We start from the raw sequence: 27717 nt of genomic DNA on the forward strand, positions 1-27717 counted from the left end.
ACTGAAGGAGTCTAAGAGACCTTCCACTAGGACTTCCTATGCTTACAAGTGGAAGAGATTTTGTATCTGGTGCAAGTCTAAGAACTATGATCCGACGACTTGTAAGGAAGATGTCATCCTTCCTTATCTTCTACAGTTGGCGCAGTCTGGCCTTAATGTCCATTCTATTAAGGTTCATCTTGCTGCTTTGACTGCCTACAGGAAATGCCCTTCGCAGACTTCCTTCTTCCAGATCCCTGTGATCAAAGATTTTTTGGAAGGCTTGAAGAAAGTGTTCCCTCCTGTCAGGCTTCCTTCGCCTTCATGGGACTTGAATGTGGTGCTGTCCAGGTTGATGAAGGAGCCTTTTGAACCTATTCATATGGCTTCGTTGCAGCACCTGTCCTGGAAGGCGGCGTTTCTCGTGGCCATTACATCGGCCCGCAGGGTGAGTGAAATTCAGGCGTTGTGTTGCCAAGAACCTTATACTGTATTTCATGCTGCTAAGGTTGTTATGCGTACTCACCCTAAATTTCTTCCCAAGGTTATTTCTGATTTTCATGTCAACCAGACCATAACTTTACCTACGTTTTTTCAGAATCCTTCATCTCCAGCGGAAAGGTCGTTACATTCCCTGGATGTTAGGAGGGTATGGAAGTTTTATCTGGATAAGACCAAAGATATTCGTAGGTCTGACCAATTGTTTATCAATTATGGATCTGTCAGGACGGGTCTTGCGACCTCTAAGCAGTCTATCTCTAGGTGGATTGTGTCCTGCATACAGCTATGTTACCAAAAAGCTAATAAGACCTTAGGAGGTAAGCCGAAGGCTCATTCCACCAGGGGCAAAGCTGCCACGACAGCTTTGCTCCGTAATGTTCCGATTGCAGAAATCTGCAAGGCGGCCACTTGGAAGTCGGTTCATACCTTTGCTAAGCATTACTGCCTGGACGCTGATGCCAGGGCAGACGCTCAGGTTGGGCAGGCTTCGCTGCGAAATCTGTTCGCACAATAGTGGCGTTAATTCTCTTTTCTCCACCGCCGCTTTGGTGTGGGGATGGGCTTGCCATTCTATTCACTAGATTATGACTATACACAGAGATCCCCTACTATAGAAGGAGTAGTTTCTGTCCTGTAACTCCAGTTCTGTAGTAGGTTTATCTCTGTTATAGTCATAAGCGCCCTCCCGCCTCCCCGGTGGAGAGAAATGTTCCTTAAGGAATGCGACAGGTCTGGCGTTTTACGCCTTCAAAAAGAACTGAAAGTAAGTTGGACCTGCTATGCATTCTGGGATACTGAGAGAAGGTTCTGGAAGGTTCTCTTAAAGGCACAGTATCCTTTTTAAGCCACATAATGGCAGCCTATGGGGCTTGTCTGTCCAGGTCTTCCTCTCTATCATTTCTGAGGGGTTTTGCAGGAAAAACAAGGGAAATCCGGACAGGCTTTGCTGTTTGTGGATTTTTGGTGGAATTTCTAGTTGAAGTACTGGACAGTGTAGCCTGTGGATATAGGCTGCATTATTTGTCTTTAAATTTTCTCTTAAGTGTCTTTGCAGTTCTGCAATTTTCTGACAACTTAAGAGATTATTTTTGATTGCCGGGGTCCACGCACATGGGCGGGACTATTCACTAGATTATGACTATAACAGAGATACCCCTACTACAGAACTGGAGTTAGAGGACAGAAACTACTCCTTCTTATCCTATTTCAAACTATGTTGAAAATATATGCAATAGTCTATCCTGTCTCATTGATTTAGTAATCATAATAGTGATTTAACATGGAGTTTTATCATTACCACAAAAATGTCTGTTGTCTTAGAAAAAAGATTCTCTATTTTTAACTAATGATATTGTATCAGTATGTGAATGCAGTCAAGGTGATTTTTTTTAGGGTGAAGTAATTAAGAAAAAATGAAATAATTGCTTTACGCTTAGAATATATCTATGAGATATAGAATTCTTGTTTGATAATTCAGTGTACATTTGAGATGTACAATGGTCCTTTACCATTCCAATGTAATTTCTCCATAAGAGATGGAATGATTCACCAAACAACCAATAGTATGAAGCAACAGAGAAATATTCCACTCTGGGGAGAGAGCCCCAAACTGAGTGTGTGTTAAATAATTGGTAATAACAGGCCTTGCAAACAGCTGTGCTGTCAATCTAGATATCCAAATGGATGGTAATAAAACGGATTTGCAGAACCTTCGAAGTAATGTTGCTATTTTTTCATGGTGAATTTGCAATAAGATGTGTATTTCTGTTTTTGAAGGTTAAAAGGTCTGGAACAAGTAACCAAGGCGACTATGCTTGGCCATCTTCTTCCAGTATTGTTGACAACTCTTATGCATCCAAACTTACAGACGTTGACAATGGCAGATGCACTGATGCCCCAGCTTGTGCAGCTTGTTCTCTACACCAGTCAGGTACATCTAGTGTGAATGACCAATCTTAATTTGCTGGTATAGAAAAGGTTTCGATTTTTTTCTTAGTATTATTATTACTGCATTGTCCTTGTCTACAATTTGTGTGTATGGGAAAATCTCAAATTTAATAGCGTGTAATTAACCAGTGAGACTTCTGGTTTTGACACATTGTTCTTACTTCAACAGCCATGACCCCACCACCTGTTAGTTCTGCCTCAAGGCACTGTCTGTTTCCTTTGCTCCACTGACTCGTGAGGACCAGGCACTGATCAACTGAGACAACAGAATCTGCTGAACAGCAGTCTGGAACACATACTAAGCCGAAATAATTTGCTGTGTTCTGTTTCACTATTTCCCTTCAGATGTGGCAATGGACACAGTTCTGATCTTCATGACCTACGTAAAGCAGGGGCACACGATAGCACACTGTAGTCTTGAATCAGTAGGAGATCAGCTTTCTCACTGAATTGTCATTGCTTATGTTACTACATTTGACCTCTCTGAGTAGGGTATATATCACTGTATTTGATAGTTTATTTAAATATGTTATGAAACTGGTACATTTCAAAATTCTCTTTTTCTCTTTCCTGGTCTTGGGCCCATACATTAGAAAGATCTTTACTATATATTTGGAAATCAAACTCTGAATATCTCTAGAGCAGTGCTTAATAAGCAGTCATAGAAAGTCCGAATATGGATGCAATTTAATTTATTGAAGATTTTATGTGCTACTGACCAGGCACTTGAGTTTCAATGTGACGACAAGGTAAAATTACAGAAGGTGGAGTAGTAAACCAGGATGGGAGCAGGAGCAGAGAAACTAGTTCGATAAGTGAGATCAGACATCCCTTGAATAATGCAGCTGCCTGCCTACTAGGAGGAAAATTCACATAGACTGTTCCGACTGCCTTGTATAGTAAGTTGGCAGAACAAAAGTTCGCTGAATTGAGTGGGCACAGTATTCACTAAAGGATGCCACCTCAGAATCTGCAAATCCTTTGCCTTGTATCAAAGCTTAGCTGACTACAACTGAATAAGTACTTGTGTACTAACCTTCTTGTTAATTGTTTAGCAATAGCTATATCATTTTTCATGTAGTGCTGCAGTCCCAAGACTGGCCATTCCATATGCCTGTTAGATTATAGATGTAGTTCTCTAGACTTTTTACATTTTTTATAGGATGTTATTTCTTACAGACCGCTTTGCTGCTTAAGACCCAGTCTCCTGTTTTCTCAGAAGTGGGCAGTTCTCCCAGTGGTGCAGCTGAACCAAAAATTAAGCTGTTTGTTGAGGACAGGTAATTCTTTTATTTAATGTTTTCAAACTTCCTTATTGAATTTCAGCATTTTCCATACTTGCAGACTGAAAATCCTTGGCAGATTCATCATTGTTAATTAATATTGCAGAGTGAATCTAGACTGACACAGTTTTTTTCATGACAACAGAATCCAGAGTAAAAACTTAGGGGCTCATTATGATGTTGGTCGGAAAGCATTCCGACCGTCTCTGTGTCGGAATCTGTTCCGACCCAATAGGGTTTGGCGAGTCAGACAAACTGATTACGATGTTTCCGAACACCATTCGGTCGGACTCCCATTGACTTCAACGGGACCCTATGTTCTGAATGACAACATAGGCTCCCATTGAAAAACGGGGTGGTTGTGGAAAACCTTTCAGTCTGTCGCAGGCCCACATGGTGCCTGCCACACTGTTCATAGTTTGGAAAGAGAGGTCCCATGGGTACCCACACAGGCCCCAACCAAATTTCTCCGGGAGAAGGTGGGCTTGCTACGGGCCCCCAAAGTCCTTTTCCGATCGCCAATTTGTGTCGAACAGACCGATTTGGAAAGGCTGTCCGAATCCGACATCATAATATGTCGGTCGGAAACGCGGTCCATAGACCTGTACGATTCGGCTCCGGCTGACTCGGAGTCTCCGAATGCTGGTCTGAACAGAGTCGGAAAGACGGTTACCTTCTATCGTAATCGGTCGGAGAAATGTTTCCGTTGGCAGCCTTTCTGACCGACATCATAATGAGGCCCTTAGTGTTTGCACGAAATTACATGCTCAAAGAATTGTTATATTAGGCATTTGCTTTTGAGTGTTTGAACTTGTGATATAGGATTTTTATCTTTGTGATAGTGGTGCGTTGCTTTGCAGGACACCTACATTCCACATCTTCATTTGTTAAGCAACAGACAGATTTTTTTCTTTAGGTTTTTAATTGAATGCTAGCATTGTAGTTAATAAAGGTTTGTGTTACTTTAAGTTTTCGTTAGAGAGATTTAGCAAGGGTTCTAGTACAAGATTCCAAAAATCCCAACATTAGATACATGTTTGTGTGTACATCTTTTTTTTAAACTGGAGATTTGGAAGATGAAACTCCTCACCACAGAAAATAAGTTTTATGTTTTCTGACTTGAGAACTTTATTACATAGAACTAGAGCCATTTGTTTTTTTTGTGAACTTTTGATTCAGACCTGCTAATGGGGATCTTTTTTTAGACGCCTCTGCACTAAATAACTGGTCAATCAGAGTTAAAGTCTGCCAGCTGATTCTACTCTACCTGCCAAATTTACAAACGCTGGCAGACATTTCTGAAGCATTGGCAAGATCCACCGACATGGCGGTTCCTGTCAGTGCTGCTTACAGTTTGACAGTTTGGTGCAGGCCTCTGTCAACATGATGGAGCCCTGCACGGAACTGTTTCGTTTTTATTTTCCCCAAAAAGATCCAGACGCAGGATTTTCTTTTTAAAAATGGAAAATAAATTCCTCCCTTCACCATGGGATTCCTCCCCTCACCTTTACCAAGATGAGGGGGGGAGTAGTTATTAGTTTTCACTGCCCGTTACAGCCAGGGCTTTTCTGGCAGTCACGGTCAGTGAAAGCTGACCTCTAATTCTGCCCACCTAAATTAGGTGGGTAGAATTAGAGGTCTGCCTCCGACGACCCTTACACCACAGGCCTTGCGGAGAGGGTTGCTTATGACGAAGACAGAGTTGTCTCCGCTGTGATTAAACCAAGGGGCCGCCCGCTTTTATATTTGGCAGGGGGACCTTTATCTTGGAGGATTGTATACTCTGAATTATTGGGCCTTAATTCATCCTGCTGTGGTGTGTTTGTGAAGCTTTGAAGGCGTCCTATGAGGTCTTGTCCCCATTTCAAAAGAAGAGTTTGATGTCTTACTCAATTTGATGTAACAGTCACAAATTGACTGAGAAAGGAAGCACACTTAACAAATAATAACATCTAGATGTTATTATTTTAATCTCTGGTAATCAGTCCCAGAAAGATCAGTTTAGTGCCTTCCATATATGGAACTCTGAGTTCGTATGAGTGTTTTACATTGACAAGATCATATCAGCTGGGCGAATATTGAGTAGTATTCCCAGATATGTGAGGTTCTGTGTGTCCCATACAACGTGGCTTCCTTTCAGCACTGCTGTATTTGGGGAGCTTTGAGAGTGCCTTGCACTTTGTCCATTTAATTTTATATCCAAAGAAGCCGGAAAATCTTTCTGTTAAGGTAGTAAGAGTCTGTAATAAAGTCCTGTGTTCTGTTAATGTTAGCATCCTGTCATCCATATTCAAAAAAACGTTCTCCTCTTCTGCAGCTGGTGTGAGTCCCTTTAATGTTAGGTGATCTGTATGGTTGTGACTAGTGGTTTCAGAGCCATTAGAAATAGTAAATGTTACTCTGGGCAGCCCCGTCTCGTACCTCTTTATATTGGGAATGGCTCAGATAAAATCCCCTACATCATGTCACCTACGCCAAGACATTGCCACACAGCCTGTGAGCTTTGGATATGAAGAGTTCACCTTGGTTAAAGATTTCAGTGACTTTTAAAAGGTAGCTCCATTCCACTTGATCAACGGCTTCCTCCTCATCAAGGGAATGTACCACTCACTGTCAGTTTTAGAGACTCTCTTGCGTGCCATAGTAGGTGACAAACAGTGCCAAAATGGTGTCTAATGTTTCTATTGGGTAGAAAGTCTACTTGGGACTTCTGAATTAAGGTCAGATCACCTTTTGTAATCTGTTCACTAAGATTTTTGCTGGAATCTCCCTAGCCTTATTTAGTAATCCGATCAGCCTATAGTGGAACAGTATAGGGCGGTCTTTGTTCCATTTGGGTATCATAGCTATCTGATAGAGACTACTAGCCGCAGATTCCTTCACGTAGAATTATCCCCAGGCCTGAGACTGGATCAGGAAACTTTTTGCCACAGCATCCCTGCGCGCCGGGGGCGGCATCACGTGACTCCGCCCAGGCGGTGTCCGGGTACGTGACGTCAGCGAGGTCACATAAGCCCCAGCGCGCCTACGTCAGTTTTTCCTTTTTCCTCGTGCAACGCGGATCCGGTCTTTGCTGCGGGCCTGTTTTGGGCCCTTTTTTCTTCACCATTGTCTTTTCTCTTGGTGGAACAATGTGTGAATGCCTTCGGGCTTCAAAACTTGCACGTAGTGTGGGCGTCTTATGTCGGCGACAGACCCTCACCTCATTTGTATGTGGTATTTAGGAGCACGGCACCACTGATTGTGAGGCATGCCAACAGTTGAAGCCGCGGCGGGAGCTCTGGATAAAACTACCCTTGGCTTGTCTCTCCAGGTCGACTTCCTCCCCTCGATCAGCCTCGGCAGACGGCTTCAGATAAGGCCGTGGTCATCGTCCTCGTCCTTCTCAGATGTCGCGAGAGCGTCGCTCCCCAGTGGGTAAGTGTCATAGTTTGTCCCCGGGGGCTGGTGTTCGGCCTCCTGGGGGCATGTGCTCTCCGCGGGTAATGCCCCCTATCCACCGCTTCACTGTGCTGGGCCGTCGAGAGTCCAGATGGAGACATATGCGGCGGCCTTGCAGGCCTCGCTGGCTTTTCCTCCACTATCCCCTCCTGGGGCGTCAGCGGATCCCTTGCCTTGCACGGGGCCCTCCGTCGCCGGGGCTGACTGGTTCGGATCCAGGCTTGGATGTGATGCTGTTGGGGTGCGGCCCCTCTGGGGGTCCCTCCTTCAGACCACGGCGCCGCTGCCTCGCCACAAACTCCCACGGGAGTCCCTGTGGTGTCGCAGGAGGTCGCCAGGGCTCGGGCCGCATCCTCGAGCCCTGCTCTGCCCTCCGGCTCCTGCTACTCCGGGTGGCACAACAGGGGTCGGTGACCTATCCTCTTCCCGCTCTGGGTCAAAGCTGAGTGTGGACCCCTCGTCCCCCTCCGGGCTCCTCTCGTTCCTCCCCGCAGGCAGCTGCCTCGTCGGAGGTTGAATCGTCCCTGGCGCTGCCGCATGAGACGCCGGACCACCTCCGCCACGTTCTGGGCCAAGGCTTGCGGAGGGCTTCGTTGCACTCCCCCGGTCCTTCTCGTTCCTCCATGCAGGCGGCTGCCTCAGCGGAGGTCGAGTCGGCGTCGTTCCGGTGCCGCCCCTTGGCCACTTCGGCTCCGCTCCGGTCCCCGGCGCAGTGTGACTTGGAGGAGCTCTATCCGGTCTCTCCTTCGGTGCCGGATGGTGCTGGCGTCCTGCCTCACAGTGCAGACTCTACGGCTCCACACAGAGTTCGTGCCCCGGATGCGTCTTCGGACGCTCCCTCTTCTCCGGAGGCTGGCTGCATATTGGTGTCCTCTTCCCCGGAGACTGGCCGCCTTGTGGTGTCTTTTTCACCAGCTTCGTCGAAGGGTGGCTCCCCGCCTTTTCTGAGGCCGAGGTGTTCATCGGAGGAACGGCAGGTCCCCCATTCTTAGGTACCTTCTGACTTCCAGGTCTGGCCTTTGCCCGTGCCGCTTGGCTTCGAGGACGGCCGCTTTAGTTTGCAGCCGTCACCCACGGAGGAGCTGCATTCTTCTCTGTGGGGTCTTATGGAGGCAGGTGCGGCCTTCGCTCACATGGTGTCCACGCCTGTGGGCATTCTGCGCATGGGTGACCCGATTGCTCATTTCCCGGCGGACCATCTCTTGGAAGTTCTCCACCAGGGCTCTGGTGGGAGGGAGAGCTTGCTTCCCTTTGAGGGTTCGCTCCTTTCTTCCCTGACGGGGGGCAGGGTTGGAGGCATCTCGCCTCGGGGGATCTGGTGCCTCAACACCTTCTGCACTGACACCTTCTGGCGCCGCGTGCCCCGGCGTGCCTTTCCGTCCACCCCTCTGCTGCCAGTCCACTGTTGCAGACCGCTTTTCCCTCCCTGCCGCCGCTGTTAACTCTGCCGTCCCGGGAGGCCCCCTGGCTGGACTCTTGGGGGCGCAATATGTTCGCCTCGACCAGTGCTGCCCTGCGGGCCCTTGACACCTTGTGTGAATTGGCTAGGGCCTCCTCTTGTTTGTGGGACTCGGCTGAGTCTCTGGGATCCGCAGCTTCCCAAAAGACTGTTCAGGTGGACTTCCGGCATCATGCTTTGAATGGCCGGGAGACAGCGGCGTTTATTCTCCGCTCCAAGCTGGACATCTCGGAAGCACTGGGCCGGGCCATAGTTTCCTCAGTCGCCCTCCGTCGCCATGCTTGGCTTCGGGACGGCGTATTCCCTGAAAATATTCAGGAGTGGCTCATTGATTTTCCTTTTGATGGCAGCCTGTTGTTCCATGCCCCGGCTGACTCTGCCATCCAAAGGTTCCTGGCAGGGCTCCATCCTCCTCCTCCAGCTTTATCCTCCTCCTCCTCCTTCTTCCCCTCCTCAGTGACTGCTGAGTTGGGCTGATCTAGGCCCTCTTGGGCCGGTTGTTCTGGCTGTAGAGTGTGTTTTCTGAGCGTTTGAGTCCTCCTTGGGACTTTGGCATTATTGGCTGCTGGACGGCCCTTTGTTGACTATGTGTGTTTTTGCTGGAGTTGTTACGCAGACGTTGCCCGCAGATTAGGCCTTCTGTTTTGGGCTGTTTGTCAAACCTTCCACGGAGTGTTTTTCCCGCGGCCCTTTTGTTTTTTCTCTGCTGCGGAAGTTCTTCCAAAGAGCGTTCCCATGTCTTGGGACTTAATGTACCCTATGTGGGGTAGTAGTAGCTGTTATATAGCTGAGATTTGCTGGGGAGTTATGGCCGCCTTCAGGTGCCTGTTCTCCATGGCATTTATGTATGCTGCTATTGCTTCTTGAGGTCGTGTGCGAGGCCCCTTGTGGGGGGGGTTTCTGGGCATCTCCTCTTCCTCCTGCTCCTGTCCTGAGGGCTGGGATGCTTCTGTGTTCTCCCCTGTCAGGTGTCGCCTACCTGTTTTTTCTGGGGCCCGGGCTGTTCTTCTTGCTTCTGGCGGCATATGACTATTGGTGCCATTCTGGCTGGCCTGTTGCCTTCCCTCTGGGTGGGCTCACCTTCTTTTCCCTCTGGACTTCTTCTTATTCTTCTTGTTCCTCGGCCTGTCCTGGCATTGGATGGAAGTTCTGTTGCATTGGGGGGAGTGGGGTGCTTTGGGCTCTCCGGCCTTGCCCTTGGTTCCTCTGTTGTGAGTGTCCAGGCCTCTTCAGTCCTCCTGCTTCCTCCTTCCTCCTTCTTGGGGTTGTGATGTTCGGCTTGGGGGGTGCTCTTTCCTGGAAGGGACGAGGTTCTTCCCTGGTCCGCAGGTCGAGGCCCTTGTAGGGCCCTTGTCCTGTCCAGTCTGGTGGGGTCCTTTCGCAGACCCTCCTTCCCGTGTGTATTGGTAGGGTATCTATTCTACATGAAGGAATCTGCGGCTAGTAGTCTCTATCAGATGTACGAGTTACTTACCTTCGGTAACGATGCATCTGGTAGAGATGATTCTAGCCGCAGATTCCTTCAGGGCCCGCCCTTCCTCCTCGTTCTGCGAGGACCCTTGGGCTGGTCTTCGGTACTCGTCTCCCGGTGGGGGGCTGTGTCTCCTGTGAGTGCTTTCTTATGCTCATGGCGGTGGTTCCGTCTTGTTGCTGTTCATTTCTCCTCCTGGTTCTTTGGAGGATGGGGTTACGGCGCTTCTGTGCCCCGCTGCTCTGGCTACTCCAGGATGGGAGATTTGCCTTTAATCTCTGCCCTCCCCTCCCTTCCCTTCTCTTCCTCTTGCTGCTATCGGTCCTGGCCCCTCTGCTAACCTCTATGTTGGGGTCATCTGGTTGTGCCTCACCCTTGTTCCTTAGGGGGTGGTTGCCCTCTACGCTGGGGTGACTTGGAGGTTGATTGTTCCTGTCTGTTATGGGACTGGCTCCCCTTCCTTGTTTCTGCATGAGGGTTGTAGGTCTGCTACATGTGTCATGACCTATGTAGGTTCCTTGTCTCCTGAAGAGGGGGGGGGGGGGAGGCTGTCTACATACGGGCAGGGTGGCTGCTCAGGGCTCTGCTCTGTTCTTTCTTCTGCCCCTGCTTTTGGACACTGCAGTGTTGCACTTCCTTACGGTGTCTTCTTCCTTTGTTCTGCTGTTTTACACACTGTTCCCATGTATCCACAGTTTTTTGTCTTTTGGCTCCGCGTTGTGGTGCGGAAAAGTTCTCCGAAGAAAACTCTGGGGTGGGCTTATGTGGCCTCACTGACGTCACGTATGCGGACAACGCCTGGTCGGAGTCGCGTGATGCCAACCCGCCCCCGGCGCCTAAGGATGCCGTGGCAAAAAGTTTCCGGATCCAGTCTCGCGCCTTGGGATACATCATTACCGAAGGTAAGTAACTCGTATGTTACTGTTTTACTGGAGAATGAGTGCAAAGAACCAGTGGTTTCGATCTTGTTCATCTGTTCATATTTTTAGCAGTTTAAGTGCAAAATGTTCCGTAAAAAGGGATGGACTGTCTTTTACTCTTGTTTTTTCTGCCTGAGGTAGGTAGCTCATTACGATGATTGGTCAGTAGACTAAAGCTTCAACTGAAGGATTCTGCACTTAAAATGATATGACTCTGGGTGGGTTCTCGCAGACTTTTATCCTCAAAGGTCGATCAAATCAGTTATCTTTGATTTGGATAACATTAGAGGACTAACTTACAGTGACGCTCCCCAGGATGAACTTGCACTTTATAGTCAAAGTCAAGTCAAAAGATTTTTATGTGTGTAATTAGTTAAAATTGTTACAAAATTCGCATGATAAAATAGCAATACAAAATGTATTAAAATACTAGAATTGTTGACTCTCAGCATCTGTTAAAATTGGGGTCAAAACGTGTAAGATCCTCAGTTAAAGTGTCCCTAATGTTCCACCAACTGGGTGTTCCCCTTTTTCGATTTGTCCAAGGCGTTTTCTTACTTCTGCCAGAAATTTAACTCCGCGGCATGCCAAGATTATGGAGGAACCTCCGAGCCAGCATGTAACTGCGTGTCTACTAGAGCGAATATTTAGCGCATTAAAAATGGGTTTCAATAAAAGTCGTCTCTGACCTATCAGCGCCGGACATACACAAAAAAGTGGGCAGGAGTTTCAGTTTTATACCCACAGAGGCGCCATTGCTCCTTCTGGTCGGAGGTTTTCCAGGACGGTAGTAGGTCCTTTGATACATGCATCCCCATCCGATAGTCTGTAAAAGCCTTTTTTAAATGACCACTGAAGTGGGATAATAGGTATGCGAGTGGATTTGAGTTTGTAAAGGAATTCATAATAGTCCAGCCATGCCAGCGTTTTGCCAGTGTCTCTTTATCCTCCAAAAAGGATTTCCTTTTTACTGCCGCATTGGCTAATTTGCTTAGGCTTGCTTTATCTGTCCCAAAAGGCCAGACTGATTCCAGCTCCAGCTTTTCCACGCAGAGTTTCAGAAACTTTCCCCAGGGGGTCGGGGTTTCGGTATCCTCCCGTTTTTTTATTTCCTCCCAGCTCAGCCAGTCCAGTGTGTCTGGGTCTGCAGATCGAAGTTTATAACAGAGTTTCACGAAGCCGCTCATGCTCCGGAAGTTCTGGTTTTGCAGTCCAAATTCGAGTCTGACTTGTGAAGCTGAGGCGGATTTTGGCAGATTGAAGACCGCTTTGTAAATTTTAATCTGTAGTTCATTTAAAAGATCGGCCTCCTTGCCACACCACGTAACTAAGCCATAAGATAGGGTGGGCTTGATCTGCGCTGCCATTACTTTTAATAGATGGTTATAGTTAGGGCAGTCCATTTTTACTTTTAACGAATGATACGCAAAGATTAAAGATTGTGCTTTTGCTTGTAGAGCTGTTTTGTGATCCTTGTAGTTAGCACCTTTTGATATTGTTATTCCCAAATACTTGTAATTCCCTTGTTCTTTCACTATTGTCCCTTGGGGAGACGCTTCGCCCGTGAGGAAGGGTGTAACGCTGCTGGGGCATAATTCCACTTACTGGCTGAGCACTGAGGCCCAGGAGACCGCAGGGCCAACACCGCTGACGAGGCCCCGCCCCTTTTTTGACTGGGGAATTCAAAACTGCTTGCGCCTCCCACATCGCGGGAGATGCTTCGCCCATGAGGAAGGGCGCAACGCTGCTGGGGCATAATTCCACTTACTGGCTGAGCACTGAGGCCCAGAAGACCGCAGGGCCAACACCGCTGATGAGGCCCCGCCCCTTTTTTGACCGGGGAATTCAAAACTGCTCGCGCCTCCCGCATCGCGGGAGACGCTTCGCCCGTGAGGAAGGGCGCAACGCTGCTGGGGCATAATTCCACTTACTGCCTGAGCACTGAGGCCCAGGAGACTGCAGGGCCAACACCGCTGACGAGGCCCCGCCCCTTTTTTGACCGGGGAATTCCAAACTGCTCGCGCCTCCCGCATCGCGGGAGACGCTTCGCCCGTGAGGAAGGGCGTAACGCTGCTGGGGCATATTTCCACTTACTGGCTGAGCACTGAGGCCCAGGAGACCGCAGGGCCAACACCGCTGACGAGGCCCTGCCCCTTTTTTGACTGGGGAATTCAAAACTGCTTGCGCCTCCCGCATCGCGGGAGACGCTTCGCCCGTGAGGAAGGGCGCAATGCTGCAACGCTATTGTCCCTTGGGCCAACCATTTATATTTTAACTTATGCGGATCTACTAGACGGACCACTTTAGTTTTTTCTTTTTTTAGTTCCAGGCTTTCCCGTTCTAAGTACGATGTTAATTTATTTATAGCTCTTTGTAAGCCGATTGGTGTTTTACTCAGCAATACAATATCGTCGGCATATTGTAGGTAGTGTATTGGGTTGTTGGCTAAAGATGGTGGGTGGCTATCTGCCGATTCCAGCGCGCTTGTGAGGTCAGAGAGAAAAAGGTTAAAGAGGGTGGGGGCTAATACGCAGCCCTGTTTTAGGTCTTGGTGTGTCGGGATACTCCTGGTTGTGCTACCTCCATTCACTCTTGCCCAAGTGTGACGATGTAGGGCTTTGATGGCTATTAAAAGTTGGTGTGCAACCCCCAGCTCTTTAGTTTCATCCACAAGCGCTCTCTATTCACCCGATCGAAAGCAGACCTAATGTCTATAAAACAGGCGTACAAACGGGATCCCTTTGCTACCGCTTGGTCCGTTAGAATGGACAGGCAAGTTAAATTTGTGATAGTTCCCATTCCTTGCCTAAAACCTGTTTGAAATGTAGGCATTATCTTTGTTTCTGCTATCCAGGCTTGTAATTCTAGTAGAAAGCATGAAGCGTAGAGCTTGGCCTCTACGTCTATTAACGATATCAATCTAAAGTTAGTGGGGTTACGATGGTCGCCATGCTTAAATATAGGGTGGATGATACTGCCTTTCCAAGAGGCGGGTAACTGCTCGTTTGTATATTTGATTGAACAGAGGCGTTAGGGTCAATGACCACAGGTCCGGGTCATGCTTAAAGATCGCATTTGGCAGCCCGTTTGGTCCGGCCGCGCCTTCTGCCTTTAGTCTTGATATTATCATCCTTACTTGATTTTTGGTGGTTAGGTCGTCTCGCTCTATTCGCCCCTTCTGAGCTTTTTCCCGCTCGCAGGCACTAATTTCCTTGTACGTGGCTCCTTTTGGTCGCTCCGTGTTTTCCTGTGTTGCCCCATAACCATTAACGGGGCCTGAATCTGTGTTGCAATATAGCGTTTGCACGTGTCTGGTCCAGGTTTCTGCTCTAACCCCAGCTTCCTGTTGGAGTTTTACTCCTTGATTTAGGTCATTTATGATACCCCAAAAGTCCCGGATGTTAGGATATTTACCCGCAATTAACAGTTTGTTCCAGATGGTTTCTTTATGCGAGTACTTTGCGACCCTCAGTGCCTTCCTATAGGTGCTCCTGGCTCCATTCAGGTTAGATTTGTTTACCGCTGACCCCGATGCTTTTTTACTTGCAAGCGCTCGGGCTTCCTTGGCGACTTTTCTTTTTTTTGTTCTGAGGTCCATGTTGAACCAAGGCTCCTTCTTGATGTTGAAGTTACTCTGGTTCCCTGACCTTGCTGGGAAATTTTGCTGTAGGACCTGAATCGTTTGCTCCCAGTTGGATACTAGCTCCTCCTCTTTTTGGGTCCCAAGGTTGGCCATATGGGCTTTAACTGAGTCCATGATTTTGCCCAGCCCGTCACCACGCCATTTTAATTTTCTTAGATTGAACTTTGATGCGTGGTGAAGAAGGGAGGTCGTACTTGGTGCCATACTTGGTACAATATTCAGTCTTATTATTTGGGGTAAATGATCACTTTCTACTCTATGTTCTATACTAAATGATTCGATGCTGGGAATTAACTCATCACTTCTATTGAATAGTCAATTATTGAATGGACCTTGCCGCTCAGATACGTGACGGCTGCCGGCCTATCCCCCTATGTATTGCCATTCAGGATTGACAGTCCGTATTCTTTTATGGTGGATGCTAGCTTTTTTCTGCCACTGATTGCGGTCGTCTTCGCCTTCGCCTTTTTTTGGGCAATAAGAGCGTTGTTGAAGTCCCCGGAAATAACCAATGGGCATTTCGAATGGGTTCTTTGCATTACCTTGATCAGTGACAACAGGGTCACGTATTTTTCTTTTTGTGTCTTTCTGTTGGGATGGATATAAATATTAAATATTAAAATTTTCCATGGTTCCATCCCCAGTGGCGAGGCTTCGGTAATTCTGGTCACCCGGGCCCAATTCAGACCCACATCCACCTCTTCTGATGTCCAATAATTATATTTATGGGTTACATATGTTGATAGTCCGCCGCAGGGATGCCCGTGCGTTGCGAGACTTTCTGCAAATATATGATGTTCTTTAAAACCTGGGATTGAAGTCGGTTGTAATTTCCATGACTCCTGGATCAGGATTATGTCTTGTCGTGAGAAGAAAGATAGTGTTTCGTGATCATGAGCCATTCTCGGAAGCCATGCACGTTCCATGAACAGAATGAAACGTTTGATTTCTTTGTTAAACTCTGAGGGCGCTTCTTGTTCCACATGGGCCCGGAGAAAATTGAGTCTGGGTTAGGTAGCTTTTTTACTCAAGACATTGGGTATCCAGGACCAATCCATTCTGTCTGCGCGGTGGAGACCGGTTGTTTGTGGTTTGCGACTTGCGCTTGATGACTCTGGCGAGGCGGCTCGAGCGCCGTGTAGACAAGAGGTATATTGAACTCTGATCCCTTGTCCCTTATTTTGGTCACCTGTGTTAATTTGTAAAAGATAGGGATACTGTGGAAAAGTAAATTTTGCCATGTTCTGTGTCCCTACGTGTCCTCCATCTTATGTTATGTGTGCATGATTAAATATGCATATGTATCCCCCATGTTTGATTAAAGACGCAATTACAGTTGTGTCCATCTCTAGTATGCCAGTTTCCAGTTCTCGTGAATACTACGAATATCAGGCCTATGTAAAGTTGCGTTGCCACGTTTCTCAGTGTGCACGTTATTTTATTGTAAAGTCCCCGTTTCTAGGCCTCAAAAGGGCCCGGACACCAGATTCAGCTCCTGTCTTCTGAGTCCTCGCTGAGGAGCGATACAGCCCCCACCTGTATCCTCGACCTTTCACTTACTTCCTGCCTCACAGTGCCCGGCTCAGCCTGGCTCTGCCTCTGAGTCTGCCAAGAGTATGTTATGATTCTAGTTATCAGTCCAGCCCTCCTTCTCTGCATTCCTAAGCTACTGAATCGCATCAATAGTTTCCGTCATTGTCTAGCCTTTACGTCTCCATGTAAGAGAAATACTGCATTTAATGGTCATTTAATATTCTTCATCACGCACTACATGTAGAATAATGCATGCTCCAGTCTTAGAGTCCGTTAGCCTTTACCCCGATAACTTTTGGATTCTATCAACATGTTCTCTAAACATCAGATACTAGATATTGTTTAGGCACATGTCGCCCTGACTCTCCAAGACTTCAGTCTCTGCTCCTAGCACAGAGTTCATAGCCCCCAGCTTCTCCTAGTAACACGTCATTGTCAGTTTGCGCGCACCATTAGGTTAGAGGTCCCGGCTTCTTAGGTAGCCCCCTCCATGTTTCCGCCCCATTTATGACATATTCTGTTACGTTTGCATCACATGTCTATGTATACGCCCCTGTTACACCCATTTTCACCCTTATCTTTCGCGACTGCTATTGACCACACCCACTGCTCCGCCTACTGTAATTCATTGTAATGTAACTGTTTTAGTATATATATTTGTGCACTGTTATTAAATGTTACGCCGATTCTGATCCTGCCCCCGGCAGCGCTGCCATCCTGTTCCCGTGCAGGTTGTCCTGTTCCTGTCCTTTATGCTGTATTAAAACCTGCAAACTCCTACTACCTCGAATCTTGACTCTTATTTATTGAGCTATCTGTTATTGCTATGTCCAGTAAAACCTAGATCCGGTATTATTTATTTATATACCACATAATGGCGCCCGAATAGGGACTTGCCCTTTCCCCACGCGCCGGTGAAGCCACGCCGGCCCCCTGACCCTCTGCAGCCGTGACGGAACCATACCGTGCACGTGCAGATATTTCTGCTTCAAGTATCCCTCAGGCCCACGGAGGAGACGGAGGTGGCGGTCCAGCATCCAGACGAGGCGGTGGAGGAACGCGGCGAGTCCCGACCAGAGCCCAAGCCGAGAGTCCAAGGTCCGAGGTATCCGGAGGCCCACCCGTAACAGAAGTCCGAAGTTCGTCCGTCCGGCGTCGAAGCAGTCCAGTCCAGTCCGAGGCCTTCCGTTCTTGCTGCCCGGTGAGTACCATTGCTGGGGTAGTATCTAGACAGGGTCAATCTAATTGACTCTGGTCCGTGGGTTGGTGGTACACAGACCCAAAACGAAGTGTCCACTTCGGTGGATGCGGGTCCTGACGTGTCTCTTTATGAGACCGGTAAGTTTCGTACTGTTTTAGCAGTGCATCTAGTTTCTGTTCTAGTCAGTTCTGTTCTCGAGAAAATTCATGTATTCTGTTTTCAGTATTCCAGGTAGTATTCTGTTCGAACTGTTATTTTAAATGTTTTTCATGTATTGTAATGTCGTGGTGTGAAAGTGGTGTAGTTATCGTGTTCGTTGTGTATTGTATTGTGTCTAGATTACAGTTCAGTCATGCCTTTATTCTCGAAATTACGTCAGTTAAAAACCAGAAAAGGTCTGCTAGAAGCAGCAGTTCCTGTCCCGCCTAGGGACAGTCCAGGTCATTTTATGTATCAAAAGCATGGCATAAGTGCCATATTATATCTAGATTTATGGGTAGAGTATACCAAAGAGTTAGAGGAAAAGTATAGATGGCCCGTATCAGGTACGTGGGATGCCGAGTGCATCATGAGAGTAGAAGAAGCATTATGGAAAAAGAAAGCCAGACAGTCACAGAAAGATGCCATCGAGTTATGGCGCAAAGAATCTCATAAAAGAACCGAAAAAGAAATCAGAAAGTCAGAACTAAGTAGAGAATCTTTAGAACGAGCCCAAGAAAGGGAATTAATCGAGATAGGTGAACGAGTCAAAACCGAACAGTCAGACAGACAGAGGAATGCCCTCATCAAGGGTATGTATCCTCTTCTGGCCGAGGGCTTGCCAAAAGCGACCCCGGAGGCATCCAGTAATTTTCCGCCACCACTAGTTCCGACTAAGCTACGTCACAAACCGACCGCAGCTGATATTTTCATCTCGTCCTATTTGGACGACACAGTCCCGGAATATGCAAATCCTGTTCCGCCAGTCCCTGTAAATCAGGCAATTCCTGCTCCCCCAGACACCGGGGCACCTTTTGCAGTACCTGCTACGGTACCCCCGGTCCAGCCTACATTACAATTTCCCACTCTGCCAGCACGAAGAGTATCAGTCGATGATTCCAGTTTAGGGGCCGCAGGAGGAGGTCCTCCTGGTACCCCGCCACCACACCAACGTAGAACGTTGGCCGAGTTACATGAATGTGCGTTACAGCGTACGCCCAAATATAAGTCCGTTGCAGAAATCCGACGAGCTCTCACGGAATGCCGCTATGATCCAGTGGCAGGTGATGATAGTACTGTAATATATTCCATCCGTGTAAGACGGGTGACAGGGTATTTGGACACCCTACCAGATATGAAAGGAGATCTAGACAGAATATATCGTTTCATCCGTACAGGGGATGATCCAGAAAGTATTGGCGAAGCCATGTCTCAAAGGAAAGCTGAGATCCAGCTCATGATATTAAAGTTTCTGATTAATTGTCTAATAAGAGAACAAGATTACCCAACTAAAGATCCGGCCGAAATGAAAATCCTGACAAGGTGGAGTGATAATATAGCCGAGGGTAAACACAAGACTATCAGTAGTATAGAGAGTATGTACAAGAAAATTCGTAAGGAAATACTAAAGTTACACGAACAACGTAAAGCAGCACAAGTAAGCGAGAAAGAAAATGACTCTACCGAAGAGGTAGACGACGAGAATCCCACTAGAATAGCGTATGTAGGAAAATCTAGATCTCCAGATCGCCATTTGCGCCTAGAACACAAGTCAGTTTTACATCATCCAGCACCAGAACAAGGTTCTCTGGAACAAGTATTTCAAGCTACCGATCACATTCTGAAATCACGAATCGGTTACAGTGAGTTAAGTACTATGCATGAACAAGAACTAGCCCGATCAGCAGTCCGATGGATTACTGATTCTACCACTTTTCCAGACGAAATAGTGGCACAAATGTTTCTGAAATTGCCCCCAGCCGAGCAACGACTGGTGGGTATGTATATGATCCAGCACCTCATTACTCTGTATGAGGGTCAACATTCTGATCCAGGTCCGTTACACGATGTCCTGAACGAGTTACTCCAGTATAGATGGAAAGGTTTAGGTACCGATTTAATTAGTGTCATTCTAGAACAGCGCCACAAATATAGAACGTTTTTGAACCCGCATTTTGTTCATGTCTCACCTCCAGAAAGTAAACCGTTTTACATAGACAGACAGAATCCGTTACGAGAAGTACACCCAGTTAGGACAACAGATGGTGAAATGCAACGAGTGTTTGTTTACACTCCGATTACAAAGATGGAACTCTTAGAGATGAAGAAATTAATTCCCTGTCATGATAAAGATCCAGCAGGGTTCCACCGAGAATTAAAAGACATGCTCCGTATGGGAGAATACACGTATCCAGATATCATTAAAATGCTAAAGGTCCTGTTGCCCGCAGGGGTATACGAAAAACTCAAGGAAAAAGATTGGGAGGTGGGAGAGAAAAAGATCGATTGGGCAGTCCTAGAAGCCGAAGATAAGATACGAGTACCAGGTACCGGTCTAGGAGAGAAATGTAAAGAATTACCAGAACTGTTAATACAAGTTTTGCCAAGATTATTAGCCACTAAAAAGGAAGACTGGGATGCAATCTCAGCCTGTAAACAGAAACAAGACGAAGACACTAGTGATTTTTATTCTAGATTCGAGAAATGCTTTAGTATCAACAGTGGCCTCAAGACAAGTAGCGAGTCATACCCTCATCTTTTTGTTACTAAATTAGTCGAGAATTCAAGTCCACAAGTTAAGAATCGAGTTTTGAAAGTCGAAAGTACCTGGCAAGCTAATACCCCGTCCCAGATGTTACAGATGCTTCAATACCACCAGAATAGAATCAGAGAAGAGCAAGATCACGAAAGGAAACGTATGAAAGACACGAAAATGAAAGTACTAGTTGCACAATCTGTTCCTCAAGACAGTCAGAAGAGGGGTACGAATCAAGCCAGTCATCCTGCAGTTCCCGTTAAAGGGACATGCAATTATTGTAAACAGCCAGGTCATTTTATAAACGAGTGTGCAGTTCTGAAACACAATATAGCTACTGGTAAGACTAAAGAAAGACCACGTCCTCCTAGACAAGAACAAGTTTCACAGACTTCTCAGCCACAGAATGCACAACAGACAGTTCCAGCACTGCAGCCTATTGCTGCAACACAGCATGTTACACAGCAGATGTACCAATATGCACAGTCCGAGTATCCAGAGTATCAGCCATATTCATGAAACAGCCTAGAGAGGGAGGTAGGCTTGCCTCTCATCGAGATACCTGTAGATCAAGAGGGTCCCTATGTTCATAGTCAAGTATTAGGGAAAGACAGAAAGTTTTTGATTGATACAGGGGCAAGTAGGACCACCATCAGTCACGCCGAAGTTCCAGGGGCTCCGCTCTCAGGCTCTAGAAATGTTTCCCTTGGATTTTCAGGAAAGCCTATTGTAAACGAGATATCAAAGCCAGTTACTCTAGAAGTAGGTCCATTGTCCCGCACTACTGATCTGTTACTTACGAAATCATGTCCAGAAAATTTGTTAGGTATTAAAACACTGAAAGAATTAGGTGCAGTTATTTGCTGTTCCCCAGAGGGAATACGACTGTTCCTACGTGACTTCAAGGGTCACTATGTATTACGAGATTTTGATCCGAGATTGTCTAATGTTCCGCAGCATCTATGGGCACAAGGTCCAACTGATGTTGGCTTCATGCAAATCACACCCTATCGTGTGACTCTCAAGCCAGGTGTAGTGTTACCACGAATCAGACAGTACAGATTGCCACCTGAGGCTGTAGCAGCCTTATCCAAAATTATTGACGAGCTCATCGCTCAAGGAGTAGTTGTAGAAACTGACTCCAATGTATGTAATTCTCCGATCATTCCAGTCATGAAACGTACTGATCCAAATGCACCCCCAGTATATCGATTGGTGATTGACCTCCGAGAGCGTAACAAATGTATTATTCCCCAGTACCCAGTTGTCCCAGATATCTCTTCCCTATTGACAGCCATTGATTCTGAAGCCTCATTTTTTTCAGTCATAGACCTCAAGAACGCATTTTTTAGTGTCCCCATTCATCCAGACAGCCAGTTCCTTTTTGGATTTTGTTTAAATGGAAGGAGCTATATGTTTACACGCGCTCCTCAAGGTTTCACAGAAAGTCCTAGTATTTACAGTCAAGCACTTAAGAGACAACTAGACAATATTCACATGCCAACTGACACTGCCCTGCTCCAGTATGTCGATGATCTACTGATCACAGCCCGTTCTGAACGTGCTTGCGAGCGAGCATCCCTTACAGTCTTGTATTTCCTTGCCGAGATGGGGCACAAGGTGTCCCCTTCTAAGCTTCAATTCTGTGTCCAGCAAGTGATCTACTTAGGCCACTTACTGTCCAAGAGGGGTAGGCAGTTGACACCCGACCGTATCCAGTTAATAGCAAGTCTTCCTCAGCCCAAGACCCAGAAGCAGGTACGTGCTTTTATCGGCCTCACTTCTTACTGCAGACAATGGATTCCTCAGTATGCATTTCTAGCTAAACCACTGATACAGTTAACGACACAGGAGGCAGCCGTATCGACTGTCCTCCCTTGGACATCTGAACATACACTTAGTTTCAATGAATTAAAGAAAGCCCTATGCCAAGCTCCAGTTCTAGCTACACCGAACTACAGTAAGCCTTTTACACTTTTTGTCACTGAACGCGAAGGTACAGCATTATCTGTTCTTACACAAGATCAAGCAGGACAATACAAGCCCTGTGCTTATTTTTCGAGCACATTAGATCCTGTAGCCCAGGCTCTGCCTGCGTGCCTCAAGTCAGTTGCAGCCACAGCACTAGCTATCAGACAAAGTGATTCCATAGTATTAGGACATTCCTTGACAGTACAAGTCCCACACTCCGTGGAAGTTCTTTTAAACCGAACACAGACTCAGCACTTGACAATTGCACGTTTAACAGGTTATGAATTGACACTGTTCCAGCCACACATAGAAATCAGACGCTGCAACGTTCTAAATCCTGCAACACTGTTACCGTCAGTTAATTCAAATCCTGCCACACACGACTGTGTGGAAGTAGTTAACACTATGACTAAGCCAAGACAAGACTTGACAGATATTCCATTACCAGATCCCGACCTGACACTTTATGTGGATGGTTCATGTATGAGAACAAGTACAGGAGAACTAGTAGCCGCGTATGCAGTGACTACTGACACTGAAGTTATTGAAACACACCGTATTGACACCTTGTCTGCTCAAGCAGCAGAGCTAGTTGCTCTGACTCAAGCCTGCATACACGCTAAAAACCTGAAAGTTAATGTTTACACAGATTCACGTTATGCATTCGGAGTCGTACACGACTTTGGAGTGCTCTGGCAGGAGAGAGGTTTCATGACTTCTCATGGAACCAAGATTCAGCATGGTCTCCTTATTCAAGCTCTGTTAGATGCCATACACTTACCGACATCCATTGCTATCATGAAATGCAAAGCACATACGAAAGTTACTGACACTATTTCTCAAGGTAATGATCTAGCAGATCGCACAGCCAAGCTTACAGCACAGACACCAGACATTCCAGTTAATAAGACACCGACATACACTCCAGATCCGACTACCTGTATGACAGTTAAGGACCCTACTCAAGATGTCATAGATATCCAGTTACATGCTACTCCCGAGGAAATCAAGAAATGGTCCGAACAAGGAGGGGTCCAGACAGATCAGGGATGGGTAACGAAGGGAAAAGCCACATGGTTTCTCCCCGATTCTATGGTTCAAGTCATTATCAATACCGCACATAGTCCAGCACATTTAGGAGAAAAAGCTATGTTAGATAGTATCCAGAACATTTGGTTCAACAAGCATTTACGAGCTGCAGCCAAGCAGAAAGTCCGTACCTGTATGATATGTTGTCAGTTTAATCCAGGTAAAAGTGTCCCGGTGGAACAAGGTGGATTCCAGCCCCCTGACCACCCTTTTGAAGTCCTCCAGATGGATTATATTCAGATGGAGCGATGTCGAGGTTTCAAGTATGTCCTTGTAGTTGTATGCGCTTTGTCAAGGTGGACAGAAGCATATCCAGTCCCAGATTACACAGCCGCGACCACTGCCAAGCAGTTGGTTCGTGAATTCTTCCCCCGTTATGGACTCCCTAGGGTCGTGTATTCAGACAACGGCCAACCATTCTCATCCGAGCTTATGAAACATATTTCCCTGTTGTTAGGGTACCAGTGGAAGTTCCATTGTGTACGCCATCCAGAAGCAGCCGGTCTCGTAGAGAGACATAATCAGACCCTGAAAATCCGAATTGCAAAAGTATGTAAAGAGAAAGGTGTGGACTGGCTAGTAGCTCTGCCAGTTGCCTTGTTTTATATGCGCATGGTCGCACATTCCAGATCAGGTCTGTCCCCTTATGAGGTCGTATTCGGCCGCCCCCCTAATATGTGGGGTACACCTAGACCTCGAAGTATTACCGATGTTTCAAGTAATATGCTGACAGATTACCTAGCTTCCTTGATGTCTGCCCTCAACTCTTGTCGTTCACAGGTTGCTGCCGCATTTCCAGACAATACCGAGGTGGCACCGCATGAAATCGTTCCCGGATCCATGGTTCTTGTCCGGAATTTTGATCGTTCAAGTCCGCTGGAGCCTCGCTGGAAGGAACCCCGACAGGTCCTCCTGGCCACCCGTACTGCCGTCAAGCTGGAAGGCAGGAAGGGCTGGGTCCACCTGTCACATGTGAAAAGATTTTTTGGACTAAAGCCTGTTTCAAAGAACATTTCCGAGGATTCTAAAGACTGCCAAAGTACTATTCTTAAGGACTGTCCCGCAAAAGACATTGCTACGAACCCTTCCCTGTTAGAGAAAACTCCGCAGCAGGAGTATAAGCTTAAACTAAGGTCTAGTAAAATAAGTCAGCCAGTTTGATTGTCTAAGTCCTCCCCTAGGTGAAACGGTTAGACCGGTTTCTGACATGTATATAATAGACCCCCACAAAGAGAGAGTTAGTGAGAACTCTAGAAGTTGCACTATTATTTTATGTTTTCTGCTATATTTCAGCATTATGATTTCCTGCACCAGTTATGCATTTTATTTGTATTTTTCAGTTTCTCATGTAAATAAGTCTGCTAATGTTACAGTAGAGCACACGTTTAGTGATCTGCCTCCTCATGAACTCTCATATCGTCTTGCTATGCGTAATAACTCCTTTATCCGCATGTTACATTATTCACACCAGACCAGCAATGCCACAAATTGTTGGGTGTGTGGTCGACTCCCCCCTTTCCAGACACCGAAGGGAGTTCTGCCACTCTTTCCTTATCCATTCTCACATAACGGTTCGTGTGGAGCATGGTCCACGTTAACGTCATCCTCAACAGATATGTCTTTTCTGAACAGTACATGTTTCCCAGACAAGCAAGGTCTTCCCCACAGAACAGGGTTAGATCTAGAAAATGAAGTTTATAATCTAGGTAATTATTCTTCGAATTTTATGGTCCTGAATGTTCAGTCTGATTCTACTCCAGACTTACCTGTAATGTCAGTATTACCAGTCAAAGGTGAATTATGTGTCCGAAATAATGGTTCCGTACATGTAGGCCATAGTGATTGTACTACTATTATCAAGTATAGTGACAGTAGGAAATCTATTTTCAAAGCTTCACGTCATTCTTATTTTGTTTGTGGTCAGACCGCATATGTTCGTCTGCCCCTTGATTGGGAGGGTACATGTTACATTGCCTTCCTACTGCCACCAGTTTTCCTAGCCCCACCTGACTATCATAGGAATTCCCATCTAGTACATACTAGACACAAGAGAAATTTCCCGATTGTCGATTATACTGAAACTGCTCTAGAACAATACATAGATATCAATAAAGGTGTCTTCCCCTACTTAGGTACTGTTGTAAATAGTAAACTGATACGTAGATTAACCAGAACACTTGAAGCAGTAGTGATCGAGACTACTTCTGCTCTAGGTAACTTAACCGAAGAACAATCCTTTATGAGAATTGTCGTGCTCCAGAATCGTCTCGTCCTTGACGTCATACTGGCCGATAGGGGCGGGGCATGTAGAGTCATCGGATCTAGTTGCTGCATTTTCATTCCTAATAACGCACCGTCTGTTTATTCAGCTATTACCAGACTCCATAAAATTGCCCATATGTTACACCAAGATCCAGGCACCTGGACATGGTCCGGTTGGTTCTGGAATATAATTTCCGCCTGGGGATGGAAAGTATTGTCATTTCTGGGTATTGCAGTAGCGATCATATTCAGTTGCTGCCTCTGTTTACAATGTGGCCCTGCGATTTGCGGCATTTGTGCTACATCTTGTGTTCCTAGTCCTAAGTCCCGTCCTAAATCCAATTCCAAGAAAATTCGAGACGAGCAAATGATACTGTATGAAATGATAGATGGTATCATGAATATTGATGTTTCCTGATGGAAACGTAGTGACAAGGAGGGAATGTGGAAAAGTAAATTTTGCCATGTTCTGTGTCCCTACGTGTCCTCCATCTTATGTTATGTGTGCATGATTAAATATGCATATGTATCCCCCATGTTTGATTAAAGACGCAATTACAGTTGTGTCCATCTCTAGTATGCCAGTTTCCAGTTCTCGTGAATACTACGAATATCAGGCCTATGTAAAGTTGCGTTGCCACGTTTCTCAGTGTGCACGTTATTTTATTGTAAAGTCCCCGTTTCTAGGCCTCAAAAGGGCCCGGACACCAGATTCAGCTCCTGTCTTCTGAGTCCTCGCTGAGGAGCGATACAGCCCCCACCTGTATCCTCGACCTTTCACTTACTTCCTGCCTCACAGTGCCCGGCTCAGCCTGGCTCTGCCTCTGAGTCTGCCAAGAGTATGTTATGATTCTAGTTATCAGTCCAGCCCTCCTTCTCTGCATTCCTAAGCTACTGAATCGCATCAATAGTTTCCGTCATTGTCTAGCCTTTACGTCTCCATGTAAGAGAAATACTGCATTTAATGGTCATTTAATATTCTTCATCACGCACTACATGTAGAATAATGCATGCTCCAGTCTTAGAGTCCGTTAGCCTTTACCCCGATAACTTTTGGATTCTATCAACATGTTCTCTAAACATCAGATACTAGATATTGTTTAGGCACATGTCGCCCTGACTCTCCAAGACTTCAGTCTCTGCTCCTAGCACAGAGTTCATAGCCCCCAGCTTCTCCTAGTAACACGTCATTGTCAGTTTGCGCGCACCATTAGGTTAGAGGTCCCGGCTCCTTAGGTAGCCCCCTCCATGTTTCCGCCCCATTTATGACATATTCTGTTACGTTTGCATCACATGTCTATGTATACGCCCCTGTTACACCCATTTTCACCCTTATCTTTCGCGACTGCTATTGACCACACCCACTGCTCCGCCTACTGTAATTCATTGTAATGTAACTGTTTTAGTATATATATTTGTGCACTGTTATTAAATGTTACGCCGATTCTGATCCTGCCCCCGGCAGCGCTGCCATCCTGTTCCCGTGCAGGTTGTCCTGTTCCTGTCCTTTATGCTGTATTAAAACCTGCAAACTCCTACTACCTCGAATCTTGACTCTTATTTATTGAGCTATCTGTTATTGCTATGTCCAGTAAAACCTAGATCCGGTATTATTTATTTATATACCACAATACCGTGGGCACTTATGTCGCATAATGGAGATACCCCATGATTCAAACTGAGGTCTTGCAGAGTATATCTTTTCTACGAGGTCCTTTGAGGCCCAAGTTGTAACTGTATCCTCGATAGCCGCATTATTTATGTTTTGTTGAAATTCAATGGAGTAAAGGTCCTGGGAAGTGATTTCTTGTAAAGCTGGTGTTTCTTTAAATAATTTTAACAAATTGCCTCGATTAAGAATGTCCTGTGTCCCCCTGGTTGGATATTCGGGGATAAAAGTAAATTTTAGGTCATATAGCTCTAGATGTTGACTTGGCTCCTTGTGTATTAAGGCTGCTTTGCAAGATGACGAGTTGTGAAGTTGAAAACTTCCGCGAGGGGAGTGAGTCGATTGTTGAGCTCGATCTTTCTGTACTCCCTCAATTGTATTTACTTTTTTCTGTATTGAAGCTGTATTATTTGACTTGGTTAGTGCCGTGCTTAACTCCCTTGGCATTAGCACTTTTTAAATCTTGCATTTTTCCTTTAATAACATATTTACACAGCATAATAAGAGAACACAGAACACACACGCTCTAGAATGAGTGGAATTCTGAAATGTGAGTTTTAGACCGTTCTAATGAATACGTCTGGTTTGCTGCGTGGAAGACAGCTTAAGTACAT

General features: G+C 46.3%; 1 protein-coding gene across 4 annotated transcripts in view; it reads left to right on the forward strand.

The window, feature by feature from the left end:
• Positions 1 to 27717, forward strand: part of HECTD4 (HECT domain E3 ubiquitin protein ligase 4) — a 2216728-nt gene that overhangs the window by 413635 nt on the left and 1775376 nt on the right. For all 4 annotated transcript variants that reach the window (XM_078667422.1, XM_078667425.1, XM_078667423.1 and 1 more), the window contains exons 19-20: positions 2257 to 2410; positions 3607 to 3707. In XM_078667422.1, the coding sequence (XP_078523548.1) occupies positions 2257 to 2410; positions 3607 to 3707 (255 nt within the window). The remainder of the gene's footprint in view (positions 1 to 2256; positions 2411 to 3606; positions 3708 to 27717) is intronic.

This window comes from Lissotriton helveticus, chromosome 11 (assembly GCF_964261635.1).
Source record: "Lissotriton helveticus chromosome 11, aLisHel1.1, whole genome shotgun sequence".
NCBI lineage: Eukaryota > Metazoa > Chordata > Amphibia > Caudata > Salamandridae > Lissotriton > Lissotriton helveticus.